General features: G+C 40.4%; 1 protein-coding gene across 1 annotated transcript in view; it reads left to right on the forward strand.

The window, feature by feature from the left end:
• ERCC6L2 (ERCC excision repair 6 like 2) overlaps nt 1–17,882 on the forward strand; it is a 107,601-nt gene extending 89,719 nt beyond the window's left edge. The window contains exons 18-19 of the mRNA XM_081152008.1: nt 7,968–8,149; nt 15,106–17,882. Of these exons, the coding sequence (XP_081008134.1) occupies nt 7,968–8,149; nt 15,106–16,057 (1,134 nt within the window). The 3' untranslated portion in view covers nt 16,058–17,882. The remainder of the gene's footprint in view (nt 1–7,967; nt 8,150–15,105) is intronic.
• Nucleotides 17,883–19,133: the final 1,251 nt, after the last annotated feature.

Consider the following 19,133-nt stretch of genomic DNA (forward strand, 5'->3'; position numbering starts at 1 on the left):
CACGGAGGAGGGAAATGGGGAGCCTAAGCTCCTCCGGGGAAGTGCCAGCCACTGGGAAGGCAAGGGGTGCAGGTGCCTGCCAAGAAAGGCTTTTAAATTTTTTTTCCATCAGTACCACCCTTCTGTGATCTTTTCACATAACAGGTATTATTTAGTATAAGACCTTCAAGTAGTCATTAAAGTTTACAGTAATATAAATAAAACTCAATGCAGAGATTGAAGTCAGGATCAAGGCTGTACGATGCTAAGGACCTGTTCATTATTGCTTACCGGAGACCCCTTAAAGGCTGGTAGAATTGTGAATGTTAGATAGGACGAGGCAAATGGGAGTCCCAGAGCCAAACTCCCTACCTTCCAGATCCTAATGGGCTCAAAAGGTAGAAGGCCTCCCCGAGTTTATAGAAAGTGTCCAGGTAAGGCCTGGGCCTGGGCCTGTGGCGCTGAATCCAGTCCTCAGACAGCAGCCCCAAGAGGCAGCCGTCCAGCTCTCGCCTTATCTGTAGGAGTATTAGCGGGGCTTTTCGCCTGGCCTCCTGCCTGGGGGCCTGGGCGTATTAGTGAGCCATCTGCCGGCTCTGGTGAGGGCTCTGCCACTGTCGCACCTGGCCCTTCGCACACGTTCCCCACTGTGGCATGACCGGCGGTGCCGAGGTTAGCAGATCCCAAGGAGACGGGGCTTACATGCTTCTGTTTGAAGTATGTGCTCTCCCAAGACTGTCACTTTGTTCTGCCTTTTAAATAGGTCAGTTCCTTGGATAATGAGAAATGGACTGTTGTGGATAAAAAGGAACCTACGCTCAGAGCAGTAAATATAAAGTTGTCCTTTTGTGGCTCACTCAGAAAGCAAAGTATTAAATATATAGGGGTTGGCAAAAGTAGATTTACAGTTATTATAGAAACCCTCCTTTTGCCCAGCCCTCTATAGAGAGAGAGATTGTAGCTATAGTTACAAGCTTTCACCTGTCTATCCCCCCCGCCCCCAAAAAAAGGTTTTGGGTTTGAATCTAAGTGTTTTTTCAGATTTGAATGTAATTTTTAATATATACAGAAAACCAGACGAGTATCTATTTGTGGTAGATCCTCTAACCAGCTGGTTTTTCTCTAGAGAGTGAAGACAATTCAGGGGAGCCCTCAGCCGCCTTAGCCTTTTGCTGTGTTGGGAAACATTTCCTACCTGCAGCCAGGTCTCCTGAATGATTTCTTTGAGGAAGGGTCTCTTCACACCTGTGTAAAGATCCTTAAAAGTCTTTGTCGTTTTAGACTCTCGGGTGCCATTTGAATACATTTATTTGCATGTGCTCTGTGTTTTTATAGTACCCCTGATTCCCTGCTTTGCAAAGACAAGCAAGTTTGTGACTTTTTATGTGTTTACAGGGTTGGCACTTACCCAAAGAGATTGCTTTTTAAATCTTTTGTTTGAACAGATGTTTAAAGAAAAGCATTGCTGCCTCTCAGACTTCACTAATTAAGGTTCAGTGAAGAAAAAAAAATGAAAGCACACTTAACAGAGTTGGTGTGATCAGGTCAGACTGAGGGCCAGTGGCCACGTGGTTGCTCACAGGGGGTAGTGACCTGGGTGGCTTACGAAGCTCTGTGCTCTTCTCAGGAACTAGGTGTAGACGGGCAGACCCGCCGGTGATCTTAGAGTCCAAACTTTACTCAGTCCTTCCTTGGGCTTCTCAGTGGGTCAGAGCCACCAGGACCTTCTAACACCTTTGCAAATATCCCTCTTGCTTCCAGTTTTCTCTAACTAATCAAGCCTAATCCTATGGTTAAGGGAAAACAGTACGTATGACTTCCATATGCACTGCTCTTTGTTCTGGTGTATTCTGTCGTAATGTTTTCTGGAGAAAGCAGCTCAGCAGACAGACTCCTTCCAAAGCTGCTCAGTGCAACATTTCAGTCATTTCTGGTAGCTGACCGTGGACAGCCGGCCCATCCTGTCAGGCTGTCGGCTTCACTGTGCCCGCTCCCCCCCCAGGCTCCTCTCCCTGGGACGGAGCTGAGCAGAGGAGAGACCAGCGGCATCCGCGCCAGCCGTTGCGGGGCCTCCGGGAAGCAGCCTCGGGAGGCTGGGAAAGGTGGCGGAGGTTCCAGCAGCATTTTGCGGACCAACCTGGAACCGGAGACTACTCGTGACTGCTGTTGAAACTCACTCTCCTCCATTGTAGTATTTCTTGCCCGGTTTTTTTAGGGGGGGGAGAGTGATCCCTACCAACACTTTTCATTTCCTTGCTTTTCCTACATAGGTGCCCTCTACAGTTCTTTAGTAATTCACCTCCAAAATAACTTTTTACTTCAAAGACTATTAATAGAGTTTTTCTTTTCCTTGAACGGCCTCTGCACTATCCCAGGGAAGTGTCCTGGTAAACAGACATGGATTTCATATATAGAAGAGTCAATAGAAAAATGCTAATGTAGTCATATGGCTGGGAGGTGGGGGGAATATTCATTTTCATCTTTTCTCAGTACACTGGCATCAAAGATTACTCTCTGCAAACTTTCTAAGAGTCAGTTTTATTTTTTTCTCACTCTTTCATATTGAAAGTTTACTTATACCTTATCTCTTTTTTTAAGTGTGCCTTTCAGAAAATAACTATTCAGTGAAAATAATGTAAGGCTTAGATCTAATGCCTTGAAATATAGACAGTGCACTTGTGGATCAAAGGATGAAGAATGTGTGTTATCAAAGATCGTCTGAATGTGTCATGCTATTGGTCTGAAGGAACTTTCCTGGTAGAACCAACAGAAACCAGAAACTTGACAGTAAGAAATAAGTTGTACACAGACTCATAGACACAGAGAACAGACTGGTGGTTGCCAGACGGGGGGAACTGGGTGAAAAGGTGAAGGGACTGAGAAGTACAAATTGTTAGTCACAGAATAGTCCCAGGGACGGAAAGCTCAGCACAGGGGATACGGCGAGTACATTGCAGTAACTCTGTATGGTGCCAGGTGGGCGCTGGAGGTGTGCTTTGTCTAACCACTGTGCTGTACACCTGAAACTAATACATTAGTGAATGTAAACTGTACTTTAAAAATGAAATTTTTAAAGAAGAAATAAGTTGTACAGAAATGCACACAGTTGATTAGGTCTAATGTGGATACACTTTGGCTACTATAGAAGGAATTTTTTCATATAAAAGTGCCTTCTCATTTATTATAATCCTAATATATATCTTTTATAACTTAAAATAATTATAGCTTTTATTTTATAGAATATATACATTATACATTTTTAGATAGTAATTTTTATGATATATTTTCACACACATTTTACATATACATCAGAAAAATAAATAATAATTTTATAACTTTATCAAAATTAAATCAAAGCAGGTATTTATGAAGTCTTTGAAGTGAGCCATTTCCAAGTTAAACATTTAATTGTGGGTAACTGAGGAGACTATTTTTGCCAAAATATATTGGAACAATTACCATTTATAGAAATAATATATATTTAATGTTTTAATTTCATCAAACAATTTTTATATTCTGAATTTATTTTAATAGCAAATAATTTCTTTTGTAAAGATAACATATTGTGTATTTAAGTTTTTAATTATATGAGTCAAATTAGGACTTGCATAATCAGCCATAGTCCACCCTTTACCCCTTTAGACCTAATGACTGTGGTCTGAAGGGGATGGGGTTTCCCTTTTGGAATCTCAACTGACTGCTTTATGTACTATGTGCATGTCCTAAGGAGAAAGATATATCACTCATAAATTAGAATTATTACTTCAGTATTCTCTGATAAATTCAGCTTCTTAAGCAATCCTCCATTTCCATGCAATTAATCTCATCATCAAACGGATTTTTAACTGTATGTTTACATTACCTAGAAATGATTACTGCATTCCTTACACTTACTAAGTTTTCTTTTTAATAAAGATTCCGTAAGTTGAATTTGATTTTTTTATACAAATACTATAGTAGAAATACTTAACAATATCCAGTAACTTATGGAAATAATCATGAGCATAGCAATTACTAAGTCATAAATTATACTCTGTGTCAAGCTTTCTAAAATACTTATTAGCAGAAATACTTATACTATACAAATACTGTACAAACTTCTTGTATTCATAATTTCTTATTATTAAAACCATAAATCTTAAAATGAAGTTAAGCCATCAGAATCACAGAATATAGAGGTACTTTCTCAAGGCAAATCTTGATGGATAATTTTGAAGAAAGTTTTTAAGGAAAAGTTAGAAACAATTAGGGGATTTTGCAAAAGCTGGAATTTCTGCTTTCTTTGTCTTATAATCACAAATTTCTTATCAAATACATAGTGTTCCAGTTTTTGGCCGTTTTACTCTCTGGAGGAAAGAGTAGATTTATTTTGCTTTCCTGAGCAAGCAACCTCATCTTCTATCCTAATGTTTTAATCCAGCTAATTTTACTGAATTTTTTTGTTGCTTGAGTCTTCAGTACTGTTGCTACCTTATAGTGTTACCCTCAATGTCATATAACTTTGCAGCTTTGATATATGTAGTAATGAATGCGTTTTGAGTCCAGTTCACATAATCTGGAATCTTTTCATATTGGCTAGACCTTGTACTTTGCTTTTTAATAAATTATAACTGTCACTACAATTGCAATTGCATGGTGGCACTATTTTCCTTGTATCAGTTGTAAAAGATTGTAAAGCAATCTATCATAAATGATTTCATCTGTATTGTAGTGGATACTATTGTAAAGGATACTGTTTTACTATAAAGTAATGAAACCAGCTTTTATAACAAGAGCACCAAATGTGTATTAAATTAACAAAATTTTGTTTCACAGCCTCCTTTCAATAAAGTGTTAAAGTACCCTACTAAAATGGAAATCTGAACCACTGAGCTTATGTGAGAGATGAATGCTTTTTCCTTTTTATTATTGTGTAAAATAATCAGGTTTTTAAATGTATAATATGTGGCAAAAACAAAAAGATCCGCATGTCTGATAACTATGGTTGGAAAGGCTGAATCTTCTGGAGAGTTTGTAAAACTGATTTATGAAAAATATATCTATACAAATGTGAGCTTTGTACTGCTTCCAGGGTCAGAAAGACCCATAGTAATCATGTAAATAACTAAAAATCGCCATTTCTGGCACAATTTCTCCATGGATTCAGAAACTGCAGTATATGAGGAGGGAGTATTCTTGGTTGGCACAGTTCCTTCTCTTTCTGTTTACTCCCTTTACCCTCATTCAAACATTCCCATCTCTCCTTACAATAATGGGTAATTCCTTCTTGGAGATCATCTAAGATAATGATCCTTTTTATGAGGAACTGTTAACATTCATCTTGTTTTCTTGTGATGTAAAATAAATGCATCAAATCTCTTTCAAACTTATCTTTAAAGGTGAGCATTTTCCTCCCTTTATTAATAATGTTTTAAGATTTAAGAAATTGTATTTAAGAAAAGTACTTTCAACATTGTGTTTGTTCATCTGAGTCACAGTAGATTTTGAAAGAAGCCAATTTATTTTCATTAGAAATGGCTTGCTACTAAAGCACATATAGTTATGTCTTATGTTTTGTCTTATGTTCAGTTTACTTCAGTAAAATGAACCTCAATGTAAGTTAAAGAGATAAATTATTTATTTTTAAAAGAAAGATCTAACTGTGCCATCTTTTTTAAAAAATAGGCTTGTCAATTTTAAGTCCCTTAAGGTTTTTTTGTGTATGTACATGTAAGGGTATTTTGTATGTTTGTATTTGTAAATATCTTTGTTCTCAACCACAGAGCATGGTGACAGGATCATAATAGGTACTTAGTGAATATTTGTAAAATAAAAAAAGCTATTCCCTTACCCACATTCATTGATATATGCCACTTCAATTCCATTGAACTCCCATAAAAGAAAAATAATATGTCATTAGCAAGAATCTGTATCTAGTAAACTCTTATAGGTTTTGTATGTCTGAAAAATTTCTCAAGTGATAGTTTAACTGAGTATAGAATTCTAGGTTGACAGTGTACCCTCTCTACATGCTGACGACATTATCTCAGTATCTTCTGGTGGTGGTGGTGGTGGTAAGTGGTGTTAATGAGAAGTCTGCCTTTCGTTTGATGGTCATTTCTTTGTGGGATATCTTTTCTTTCTGGTATTTTTAAAGATATTCCCTTTATCATAATATAACAAGGTACAGATTTATTTTTATTTTTTCCACTAAAGAGTCTCCTTTTTTAGTTTGAGGATTCATGCCTTCTTTAATTCTCTGCCATTATCTCCTTGGCATTATCTCTTCCATTTTCTCTGTTCTCTCTTTCTGGTATGTGACATTCTGTCTCTTTACTTCTTTTTCTCTACTTCTTTCTTTCTTGTTTAATCTCTGCACTGCATTCTGAGTAATTTTATTCTACCAGTTTATCAACTGTCATTATAGGTAGGGCTGTTTAGTCTGCTGTTTAACCCATATTTTGAGTTTGTTTCTATCTCTATTTTTTCATTTCAAAACTGTATTTCCTTTTTAGAGTTTGTATTTGATTCTTTCTCAAAACTGCCTATATAATATATAGTTCTTGCTGATGGATTCTGTCTTTTCCTTTGTCTTTCTGGACATGTTAATGATTTAAAGTCGTTCAGATTGCTTTATTTATAGTTCCTCAGATATAGATTCTCACATTTGTTGCATCTGCCCACTTTCATGATGGTGGGTTTTATATGATCCTAATCATTTTTGCCTGAACTCCTCTCCCTCTGCCCCCCAATTGGAATCACAAGCATCTTCTAGATTATGGAAGTCTTCCTATGGTATGTTTTTTGTATTCACTCCTGATTGAGATTTTCATTGGTTCTAAGGCCAGTTCTTTATGTTAGTCTTTAGCTTACATTTTCCAGGTGCTACAAAATCAGATTCCACAAATGGCACAGGCTGGGCATTTCATTTTTTCTTTTTCACCAGTGATTCTATCTAGATAGAGTAAGAAGGTAACCTGCTTCCATCCTGTGTCTCCAGTTTGAGGTTTTCTTGCTTTAAATTGCAAATTGGGTATCCTTTCAGCTCCTTCTGTGTTTTGGTTGGCTGGTTGGTTTTTTAAATTCAGGAGTTAAATCATTTTCGATCTCCCCTCCACGTATGGGGTCCTGCAAACTGTAACTTAAGACTCTATCCCTGGTGGCTACTGAGCTTCAGCTCCCACTCACCACTATGTTACTACTTTGTTTTTGGCACCTAGAGATTTTCCTTTCTTACTTTTAAGCTCAAATATAAATTTTTTATTGTCAAATTGTATCCAGTATTTCTCTTTGGGACAGTTAACTTTCCACATATTCACTGTACCATCTTATCAGGGAGGTTGGAACCATATAGTTTAAATGACCTACTGTTTTTAACAATTTATGTTAAGCAAACAACCCATAGTCTGTAAAACAAATATGATTCTATCTATAATTTCAATGAACTGTAGTTAGCATCTTAAAAATCACTAAATATTCTTGTAACCCAGTAGAGATGAAAAGTGGGATTTGTGAAAATGGTTTAGTATTTAATTATCACATAAAGATTATTAAATTAAATAACTGAAAGTCTGCTTAATCATTTTGAGAAAAATTAGCAAAATAAAAAATTTTAAGTCTCATTTTTATCCCATTATTTACATAATAATTAATTTTTACCCTTATTTAGGATAGTGGGTGTCAGCAGGTGTATCATTATGCCCATAGTCTTGACAGTAGAAATACCATATTATTGCCATTACTTTTACTTTGTCTTTAAGAAAGATATACCTTTAACATATATCTTAAACCATAGATACAATGGAACATTATAGTATTCCCATTACTTTTGTATCTTTAACAAAGATGTAAAAAATATTCTTTTAAAATATCTACATTAACATCTTCTGACAATAATATGAGTTGGAGAAGATGATATACTTGATTATTGAAAATGTAACACAGTCTCCTCATTTGGCCAAAAATGACTATGTTTTGAGACTTAGTTTTGCTTCGTTCCCTTTTTTCAGACATATAAAGACAAAATGAAGGCAGATACATCGACACCTACAAAGCAAGCTCAACAACCAAGTGAAGGAGGCATTTCAAGTCCCCTTTACATTTCACACCCTGTGAGCCAGAAGAAGAAAAAAGTCTACCGTACAGACCAGACCACCTTCATAATTGGAGAAACACCAAAAGGGATTCGCAGGTATGTTATCTGTAACAACACTGGACTTTAAGAATAATTCTCAAAAGAAATACAGGTCCTTAGTAAAATAAACAAATTATTTTAATTTTAACCATACTTGGAATCTTAGTATTTCAGAAAAATCTGAATTTGTACAATTTAAAAAATAGATTCCAAATGTTTTAGATGTTTTAAGAAGGCTAATCTCTGAATTGATAAAAAAGAAAATCACTTTATATAGGTGTATCAGCAGGTGTATCATTATGCCCATAGTCTTGACAGTAGAAATACCATATTATTGCCATTACTTTTACTTTGTCTTTAAGAAAGATATACCTTTCTTATACCTTTCTTATATCTTGAGGAGAAGGCCCAGGACTGAGCTTGGAGGCAACAGTGACTTGTTGAGTAGGAGGCACAGTGTAAGGTCCTGAAGTGCAAAAGAAGTGAGTTTCAAAAAGGTGGTAGCTCCTAACTTGATCAAATGTGGGAAGTGCCCCCTGGAGTGGGCAGCAGGGAACTCATTGGCTGCTTGACCTGAGCAGTCGGAGGAGACAGATGCTGGGATGAGGTGGGCTAACAGGGAATGGGCAGACCTGGCAACAGCTCTTGAAGTCTGAGTATGAAAAGTAGCAGTAGCTGGAGGGCACTGTGGAATCAAGGGTAGGCTTTGTTAAGTTGGTAAGATAATAGACCCTGTTTGTGTGTCGAGGAAACAGACTAATAGGGAAAACAGAGATCATGCCAGAGTGGCTGAAAAGAGTGATGCGCTAGAGGCAGGAGAGGGTAGAGTCTCGACCCCTGGGAAGGCACTAAAAGAGAAGAGGTGAAGGGCACAGACTCAGCGACGTTTCCTCAGTTAATGGACAGTTAGTCGTCAGTTCAGAGGGAGAGAGATGTAGGGAGAGAAAAGGTTTGAAATGAATCATTTCTAAAGCAGGAAAGCAAGCTCGGTGGGACTAGAACTCCTGGGTAATGTAAGGCCCTGTTGGAGGGCAGTCCCAGCAACACTGCCTGTGCAGACCTGCAGACGTCACGCAGCAGCACCAGTGGCTTAGGCGCAAGCACAGAATAGGGAGATGGCTGGGCTTTGCTAGGGGTTAGAATGGCAGGAGAGACAGAAGGAAGCAGAAGGATGTTTGCAAAGGAGTGATTATAAAATTGAACCTAAGCCCGGCCGGCAGGGCTCAGCGGTTGAGCATTGACCTAGGATCCAGGAGATCAGATCGCTGTTTGATTCCTGGTCCCGGCACATGCCCTGGTTTCGGGCTCGATCCCCAGCAGGGGGCATGCAGGGGGCAGCTGACCAATGACTCTCTCTCATCACTGATGTTTCTATCTCTTTCTCCCTCTCCCTCTCTCTGAAATCAATACATACATATTTTTTTAAAACATTGAACCCAAGCTGGCCAAGGGGATAACCAGAAAGCAGAAGTCAGTGAGTTGCAGGACTTGATTCCTGCCTTGTTGTCATGCAGGTAATTGAGCAGTTGAGCTGGAGCATGAGATGGTTGAATTCAAGGATTTGGAGGTAGTATAATTAATGGTATTGACTGGCAATGTATGACCTTGGGAACAGGGGCCTGGCATGGAGTTGAGTCTGGAGGTGAGGTAAAGAAATTGGTGGGCCAGGAGTTGGGCGGGACATCCGCATGGATATTGACAATAAAGATCCAAGAATGATGGCAGGAGGTGGGTGGAAGCAACACTAATCCAGGGTCTTGATTTTCAGTTACTAGCAGGAAGCAACTAAGGGGTCAGTTAACAAAATGGGGGAGAGAATGGTTCAGCTGGATAGCATAAACCTTTTGGAGGGAAAGGAGTTTTTAAGTAAATAATGATCTGGAAGCAGCAATGTGAAGCATGAGCCCTGACGTTGAAGAGTGTCAGGTCTAAGCCTTGATTTGCAAATACCACGTGGGAGGAAGGCAGTGCCCTGAGGCAACAGAGGGGCCATTCGGCATAGAAGACACAGGGTGTTGGTAGATCATAGCTGGATCTGTGAGTACTGAGGAATGGTCTGGAAGGATGGGGGTGGGATTAGATCAAGGATGTGGAGGAGGAGATGAGAGGCCAGTGGTTATGGTAACCATGGAGCAGTGACTGAGGTAAACATGGATGGGAGGTGAGGTTGAATTGGTCCTAATGGCATCTGGGGACAGTGGGAGAATGTCGGTGGTTCTGTGGATTCCAAATGCCTCCCTCGGGGGCTTGGCAATCCCAGCGCCTCGTCCTTGGCTGTGCCGGGAAGGCTGGTCCCTCAGCTCCTTCGCAGCCCTCAGCTGCCCCTGAGCCCCCCACCGCTGCCGCAGGGTGTCTCCTCGCAGCAGATCCACAGCCCTGGGTTTTGAGGGGCGCCCTTCCCCTTGGGCAAGGACTTTGCTAGGCGGCAAGCCAATCTTTGAGGAGCACGTGCATCTTCATCTTCTTAAACGGTGTATGTAAACGTGAAAGTATTAACAGTGAGTAGCTTCTGCCTCTCCCTTTTGTCTCTCCCCAGCCTAGGGAGTAAGTGCCTCGTGCCACGTAAACAAGCGAAGGGTGTCTAATGTTAGGGTGCCAGCATCTGAACTAGGAACAGCGTCCGAACTGCTAACACCTCTTTCCTGCTAACCATCCTGCGTTATGATAATGAAGGCTCCCCTGCCACAGCCCAGTGGGCCATCTGAGTGGCCTGGGCAGCCCTGCCTTCCCTTCAGGAAGCTTAGGCCGAGAGAAGAAGATCTTAGCTGTGTTCCACCCCTGCTCCCCAATTCCTCAAGAAAACGGGGAAGAAATTTGAATTTTATCCATGATATATAACTGCTCTGGATACTCTTGCTGAAAGATACCTATTTTGAGTTTCCTTTTTCTTTTTTTCTCTAAGTGGCTTATGACTGTCCACTCTAGTTTACTAAATTTTCCTCACGTTCCTTAAATTTTTCCAGAAAGTTCTTTTACGAGCAAGAATTATGAAGGCAAGTTAGAATGCAAAACAAAATGAACTACAGTCATAACTCATTCTGTAACAGGCAGCCACACTGCATAACTGCCTTGCATACCACCCAGATAAAATGGGGTTGGAAGCACCTCCTCCCAGAGGGGACAGAGTCCCAGGGTCATGGACAAGGTCAGCGTGGCAAAGGCGAAAGTCCTTTGGCAGCTGCTGAGATACCACCAAGCCTTGGATAAATAAAAGACATCAGCCTACAACCTTGCCAATAACAGTCCTCACAGCATAAATATTTACTAGAAAGACCATGAAAATGGATTTGGAGATGATTAATAATCAAAATAATACTGCCTCAGTTGCTTCATGTGAAGTAAAAACCAGGCCCTTTTAAGAACATGCTGTTGCTTTCCAACAGGAACATGGGCAGTTTCCAGGACAGAAATCTAGAAGCCTGTGTTTGCGTTATTAAATATTCTGTTGGCAGCGAGCATGACTGCTGATCAGGCAGAGGTCATACCTGGATTGGAAACAGGAACAGGCCCAGTGAGGTGAGGACCAGAAGCCGTGTGCTCACCCGAAGCCACAGCAGGCAGTCATGAGCGTGGGGTATGGATCGCCACTAAAATCAAAGGAAACACACAGCCTGGTCTGGGTGCCAAAAATAAGAGTGACTTTAAAGCTCCTATTTACACACATTTTAAAAAATTTTATCCTCAGGATTCTCTGTTGTGTGCAAAATTCAAACTGAAAGTGTCATGCAGACCCTTCATGATTTTCAGCCTGTCCTTGGCAGTTTCTCACTCCCCGCTGTGCACCAGGTCCTCGCAGAACGGGGCCCGTGCACAGGCCCTCTCTCCCTGGAAGGCTTCATCCCTCATCTTTGCCTGACTGGCTTCAGGTGACAGTGTAGAAGCCTTCCCTACTGCCTTGCCTACTGCCAGTCACTGCTTTAGGTACCCTCTGGGCACCCTGCATGTGCCCCCATCATGGGATTTACCACTCGGCTCTGGTTTGACTTTCTTAAAGTCCTTGAAGATAGGGAACTAGGGCTTTTCTGTTGTTTTGTTCCTACTACAGTGCCCAGCATATGAGAGGGTTCTATAAATATTTGTTGAGTGAATAAATTAATGTTTTAAGGAAATAGCATATAAAATATAGATGTAATTCTAACACTTTGGGACTTTCAATCATGTGCTGCGCACCATCTATGGCTTTTGTTTAAAGGAATGTTTACAAACATTGGGCTCTCTTGACTCATGGCCCAAACAGCATCAGCAAAGCAATACTCTCTGTCTTAGTCTGTTCAGGGTGTCATAGCAAAGTACACAGACTGGAGTTTGAATGGCAGATATTTCTCACAGATCTGGAGCCTGGGAAGTCCCAGATCAAGGTGCCAGTTGATTTGGTGAGGGCTCTCTTCCTGGCTTCCAGACAGCCACCTCCTCTCTGTGTCTTCTCATGACACAGAGAGAGCTCTCTGGTGAATTCTTATGACCTCATTTAACCTAAATTACCTCCTAAACTCTGTCTCCAAACATAGTCACACGGGGTAGGAGGGGAGTGATTAGGGCTTCAACATATGGCTTTGGTGAGAGGCACAGTTCAGTCCACAGCACCCTTACCTGGGAAAAAGAGCAGAGTCTAGTGCCCAGGGTCCTGAAACAACCTTTCTGCCTCTGTCTTACCAGGGTTCCAGAAGGTCCATTTCCCACACATGCATATCACAGCTTTAGTTAGTATCTCATACTAAGATGAAAGTCGCTCTTCAAGTAGCATCTCTCATCTTTTTTCCCCTAATATTAGAAGTGACTTGTATTTTTATTTTTGTGTTTTTATTTTATTTTTCAATTACAGTTGACATTCAATATTATATTAGTTTCAGGTGTACAGCATAGTGGTTAGACATTTATATAACTTAAGAAGTGACACCTCCAATAAGTCTAGTACCCACCTGGCACCATATGTAGTTATTACATTATTACTGACTATATTCCACATGCTGTACTTTACATCCCTGTGACTGTTTTGTAACTGCCAATCTGTACTTTTTAATGTCTTAAGCTTTTCACCCAGCCCCCAAACCCCTCTCCCATCTGGCAACCATCAGTTTGTTCTCTATACCTATGAGTCTGTTTCTGTTTTGTTTTTGTTTTTTAGACTCCACATGTAAGTGCGGTCATCTGGTATGTGTCTTTCTCTGTCTGACTTATTTCACTTAGCATAATACCCTCTAGGTTCATACATGTTGTTACAAATGGTAAAGTTTTATTCTTTTTTATAGTTAAGTAATATTCTATTGTACCACATCTTCTTTATCCAAGTATCTAGTGATGGATCCTTAGGTTGTTCCATATCTTAGCTGTTGCAGATAATTCTGCAGTGCACAAAGGGATGCATATATTTTTTAAAATTAGTGTTTAGAATTTCTTCAAATAAATGCCCATAAGTGGAATCACTGGGTCATAAGGCAGTTCTCTCTTTAATTTTTTGAGGAAACTGCATACTGTTTTCTATAGTGGTTGCATCAATTTGCAATCCCATCAACAGAGCACAAGGGCTCCCTTTTCTCCCATATCCTACCAACACTTGATTTGTTGCTGATGACCATTCTGACACGTGTGAGGTAATAGCTCATTGTGGCTTTAATTTGCATTTCTTTGATGATTAGTGACATTGAGCGCCTTTTCATATGTCTGTTGGCCATCTGTAGGTCCTCTTTGGACAAATATCTGTTTGGATCCTCTGCCCATTTCTTAATTGGATTGTTCGGATTTTTTGGTGGTAAGTTGTATGAGTTCTTTATAAACATTGGATATCAGATATATCATTGGCGAATATCTTCTTCTACTTCTTGGTAGGTTGTCTTTTTGTTTTATTGATGGTTTCCTTTGCTGTGCAAAACCTTCTTAGTTTGATGTAGTTCCATTTGTTTATTTTTTCTTTTGTTTCCCTTGCCCGAGGGGAAAGGAATATCCAAAAAAAAATATTCCTAAGAGCAGTATCAGAAAGTTTACTGCCTATGTTTTCTTCTAGGAATTTTATGGTTTCAGGTCTCACAGTTAAGTCTTTAATCTATTTTGAGTTTATTCTCGTGTATGGTGTAAGGAAGTGGTCTAGTTTCATTATTTGCATGTATCTGTCCAGTTTTCCCAACACCATTTAGTGAAGATTCTTGTATATTCTTGCCTCTTTTGTCACATACTAATTTGACCAGATAGGCGTGGTTTTATCTCTGGGCTCACTATTCTGTTCCATTTATCTGTGCATCTGTTTTATGCCAGTACCGTGCTGTTTTGGTTACTATGGCCTTGTAGTAGAGTTTGTTATAAGGTATTGCAATACCTCGAACTTTCTTGTTTCTCAAGTTTGCTGTGACTATTTGGTGTCTTTTGTGGTTCCATAAACATTTTAGGATTATTTGTTCTAGTTCTGTGGGGTAAAAAAATAGCATCTCACTTCTTAGTTTAGCTGTCTATACTGAAGTCGGACCAATTGGGGGAAGAAAGAATCTAGGTTTATCAGTTTAGAACTTTCATTTAGGCTCATCAAAAAGTTTTGTGGAATTTCGGTGTTGTATTTGTTTGGGAGAAGGGGAAATAGGACAGAGAAGTAAAAAACTCCTTTCCTAGTTTCAGAATGTTTTCTGCTTATTAAGACCCTTCTTTGACAATTTTATTTTATGGAACTTGAATGCAATATAGATTTTCAAATACAGATTATATGAGTTATGATTCTCATGTCAGTCATAAATTGGCTGACTGGAAGAGTAGAGTGCTGGGATCCCATAATGTCCAGGAAATACCTAATAGTATAAATCAGAATAATTTTAAAAGCTGGTGATTTCATGAGCTAAAATATTTGCTTCAGTAATGTAAGAAAAGAGGTCACGTTCTGCTAGTGTAAAATGCACGTTTATTATGGAATTAAAGCAATATATGCTAAGGAATAGGACTGCTGTGTTTCTACATCTCATGTCATGATGACAAGCTCTTTGGAAATGAAATGTGATAAAAATAACCACTGGTTTTGTTCATTAAATCTTCAGAAAACAATTTGAAGAAATGGCTTCTTATTTTAATTCGTCTTCTGTAAAGGAATTTGCTCAACATATAACTAATGCCACATCAGAAGAACGACAGAAAATGCTTAGAGATTTTTATGCTTCTCAGTATCCAGAGGTAAAAGATTTTTTTGTAGATGCTGCTGCAGAAGTCATTAAACCTGCCCATGAGGAAGGAAAGAGAGTCAGGAAGAAGTCTGAAAAGAGAGCATCTTTTCTAAAAGAAGGGCTGCCAGATTCCAAACCTTTGTCATTTAAAGATTCTACCAAAAAACTTTCTCACATTTGCAGTGCAAAAATATATAAAGAAAGATCAATTAAGCCTCAGAGTCATGGTTTCCATGGAGAAGAGGCGCTTTCTAATGCTGCAGAGGCTCAGAAATTACCCACAGGCTCCTCCCAAGAGGCTGAGAGTGAAACAGGCGCTGCAGGGCCCAGTCCCCTGAGCAGCAAGCCTGAGGCATCTGAGAAAAAGCTAGAACACACCAGGGGAGGCCAGCAGAACCGCACAAGAACGGGCGCCTCAGGGAGCGAACCCCTTTTCCAAGTGGAAAACAGAAGGCTACAGAGCCCAGGGTTAGAAAAGGCTTCTGTGGCAGGCCTACTCGGGGACACCTCCATTCTCGATGACCTCTTCAAAAGTCACAGGGACAGTCCCACACGGCCGCCAAAGAAAATTCTTTCAGGGCCCATGGAAAAAGCAAAACAGAGACCGAAAGATTTCTGGGACATCCTGAATGAGCCGAATGACGACAGTCTCAGCAGACTCACCGACTTGGCAGTGATCGAGACTCTGTGTGAGAAGGTGCCCCGGGCTGCACCCTCCAGAAGGAGAGAGGATCTAGAAACTTCCCTGTGGAAATCAAACGAGAACTTTTTGTGGAAAAAATGTGATTCAGGTGATACAGATGAAAACACAACCAATACACAAGAATAATATATAAACGTGCAAATGAATCACTACACTGTGAGCTGCTGTCATCAGTGTTTGCAGCACCGTGTCCCACGCTGAGTATGTTGACTCGAACACACTTGTCAACATATATTTTTATTAAATTCTTGCTCTACGGTTGTTTTTTAAGTCTAAAATGTTATGTATTTCTCTCCTTGACACCTTATTGGATCTTTTTAAAAATATGATTTTATTTATAGAATAAAAATATGATTTTATTCCATTAACCTCTTATGGAATAGAAAAGATTCTGTATTTATCAGACCTGGGGCATCTCTCTTGCTGAGCGATAATGTGACCTTAGATAAGTCACTTACCCTGGTGTACAGCATTTCCTAATATGAAAGATGAAGTGTTTGAACTTGATCAACTTGAGCACCCTTCTAGTTTAAAAAGCTTTGTTCACTCTCCCAGAGCCTATTAAATCATAGGCCAAATTATGTTCACACCCTCCCCCAATTCAAGTGTACATTGGTATGTTTCTTTCTCAGCCACATTTGGAAAATTATTACATTAACTGTTTTCCTTTACCCTCAGTATCATGTACTACTGTTGTTAAATTAGGTGACAGTAATTACTAAAACTAAATACGTGGTATTATGTTCAAAGGTAAGTTTATAACTGCTCGAAATCGAAGAGTTAATGTTGTACATCTTTACCATATGAGATATGATGCTGAAGTAAGATTATTATTACCTTAGCCACAGAATGCCAATCTCAACTTTTTATACAACTCTTAGGATTTAATCAGCATAAAGCTTTGTATAGTACTTTTGTACTTCTTAAGAATAAAGAAACGAGTAGATACTCTGCTTTATTTGAAACTTTTACTTTGTTGGATTTAATTTATCTGGCTTATACCCAGTGGAACGCGCTCAGTGCCGAGCTCCTTCATTGGAAACGTACGCTCCGCCCGCGAGTGCTCTGTGCCGGGAGCTCCAGACATTCAGGTAACAGGAGCCGCTACCCAGGGGCCAGACAGGGAGCTGCCTGTGAAGAGCCGGGTCCCTGAGGCCCAGGCCCGGTGCCTGGCGCAGGGTAGCGGGGACCTGCGGTGTCCCTGACCACATTCAGAGGTACTGTAGCGACGTGCCCTCCGTGGATCGCGGGCTGATAGGAGGAAGCTTCCAGAAAACAGCCGGGAGCCAGGAAATGGGGGTGCTCCGGGGTTGGGGTCGCTGTCATGGTGTTGAGAGGAGGGGCCCTCAGGACCAGGATGAGGAGCCACTGCTCAGAAATGACAAAAGGGTCAGAAAGAAGTCCCCTCTCAAGGGGCTGAGTGGCCAAGTATGTTCTTCTCTAGGGGAGCACTAAGGGCTGTGAAATATAGTTTATATCATTCCAGTATATATGGGTCAATACATAAATAGGATTGAAATAAAGGTTTATAAAGTACTAGTTACCCTTAAGGCATGTAGTATCCTTTCATATTTTCTATTGCACTTTTGGCTCTTGTGCATGCATTATTTTTAGTGTTCTCATAACTCACTAAGTTCATTTCATGACCCAGTAATGATTGGGAGCCAGAGTTTGAAAAATCACTGTTTTAGGTTACATCAAGTTTTGTTTTTTCAGGGTTTTTTTGCTACTTGCAGCTGAGTTGTGTCCAGACTTATCATCGTATCATCTGTTCCATTTCACCACCGAGGTGCTCGCTACAAAACGAACGTGTTTGCCGTCCAGGAGACCGAGTCGTCAGCCCATGCGCTCAGCTGTGCAGGGTCTCAGATAAGCAAGCAGATGCCTCTGCGTCTCAGTTTATATACCAGACAGTAGAGTTCAGGCGTTTTAATAAAAGTGTATCTTTCACAAAATAAAACACCTATTAAATTTTTACATAGACCTGACCTTAGAGTCATGCACATATTAGCTCTATACTCTTCAAATTAATAAAATACTATTACAAGAGATTTTCATCAGTAATAGTCAAAAATGGGAGCAAAAACACAGACCTGGAGTTTAAATTACTTTCCAACAGCTGCCAGTGAAACTTTTGTCATTATGCAGAAACTGTGCCGAGCAGAGCACAGGGTCCAGTGTGAAAAGAAGCCGGTCAGAACGTTCCAGAAGGGACACTGGAGCAGTGGAAGATTTGGTTCAACCATCAGTGAATCTGGGAGTGGACAGTGAAGCGTCGACAATAAGAATCCTTCCTGCCCGAGCCACTGTTGTGCCACCAGGTCCTGCCAATTAGACAGGAGGCCCTGGGGAAACCCTGGGGCTTCTTTCAGCCTCAGTTTCCTTTATATCTGAGATGGACTGAATCAGTACTCAGGCATTTTTTAAGCGGTTGAACTCTATCTTAACTGGGAACTCAACTATTTAAAGCAATTAAAATGGAGGTCTTTGGTTCAAGTAGTATCTCTGGGGCTCCACGGAGCACTAGTTTGAAAACCACAGGGATGAGATCATTATAAAAAACCTTCCAAATTCAAGTTTTGTGCATCTATATGCCATAACATGTCTTTTTACTTCTCTTTAAAGGAATCAGTTTCTGGCTGCTAGCACTCAACACAGTGTTTTGTTTCGTTTCTAATCCTCAGTCAAGGATGTTTATCGATTTGAGAGAATGAGACTTGATGTGAGAGAGACATCAGTCTGATCCGTTGCCTCCCAGCTGCGCCCCAACCTGGGATGGAGCCCACAGCCTAGGTGTGTGCCCTGACCGGGCATCAAACCCCCCACTTCTTTTGGTGCATGGGACGATGCTCCAGCCAGCCGAGCCACCTGGCCAGGGCTCAACACAGTTATTAATATTGGAAATTGAGGCACGAAGCTGAGAGACATTTGCGCTTGAATTCCTCCGGGTTCCCTTAAAGCCCTGAAACCACTTCTTTGAATAAACTAACATCTGCAAGTAGGGTGGCTGCCCTTAGTGTCCAAGGTCAAGGAGCCTTAGTTTTCAGAGACGAGTTGGTGACACACTGTTGTATCAGTCCACAGGAAATGAGACAGCCAAGCCCAGAGTAGGGCTGTTTTTGAAGTTCAATGTGCTCAGTTTTTGAATTCTGAAGTTATCCTTCCTGTGTATTGAAACAGCCCTGTTTTAATGAAGTGATCA

This window comes from Miniopterus schreibersii, assembly GCF_964146895.1.
Source record: "Miniopterus schreibersii genome assembly, chromosome: 11".
NCBI classification, from domain to species: domain Eukaryota; kingdom Metazoa; phylum Chordata; class Mammalia; order Chiroptera; family Miniopteridae; genus Miniopterus; species Miniopterus schreibersii.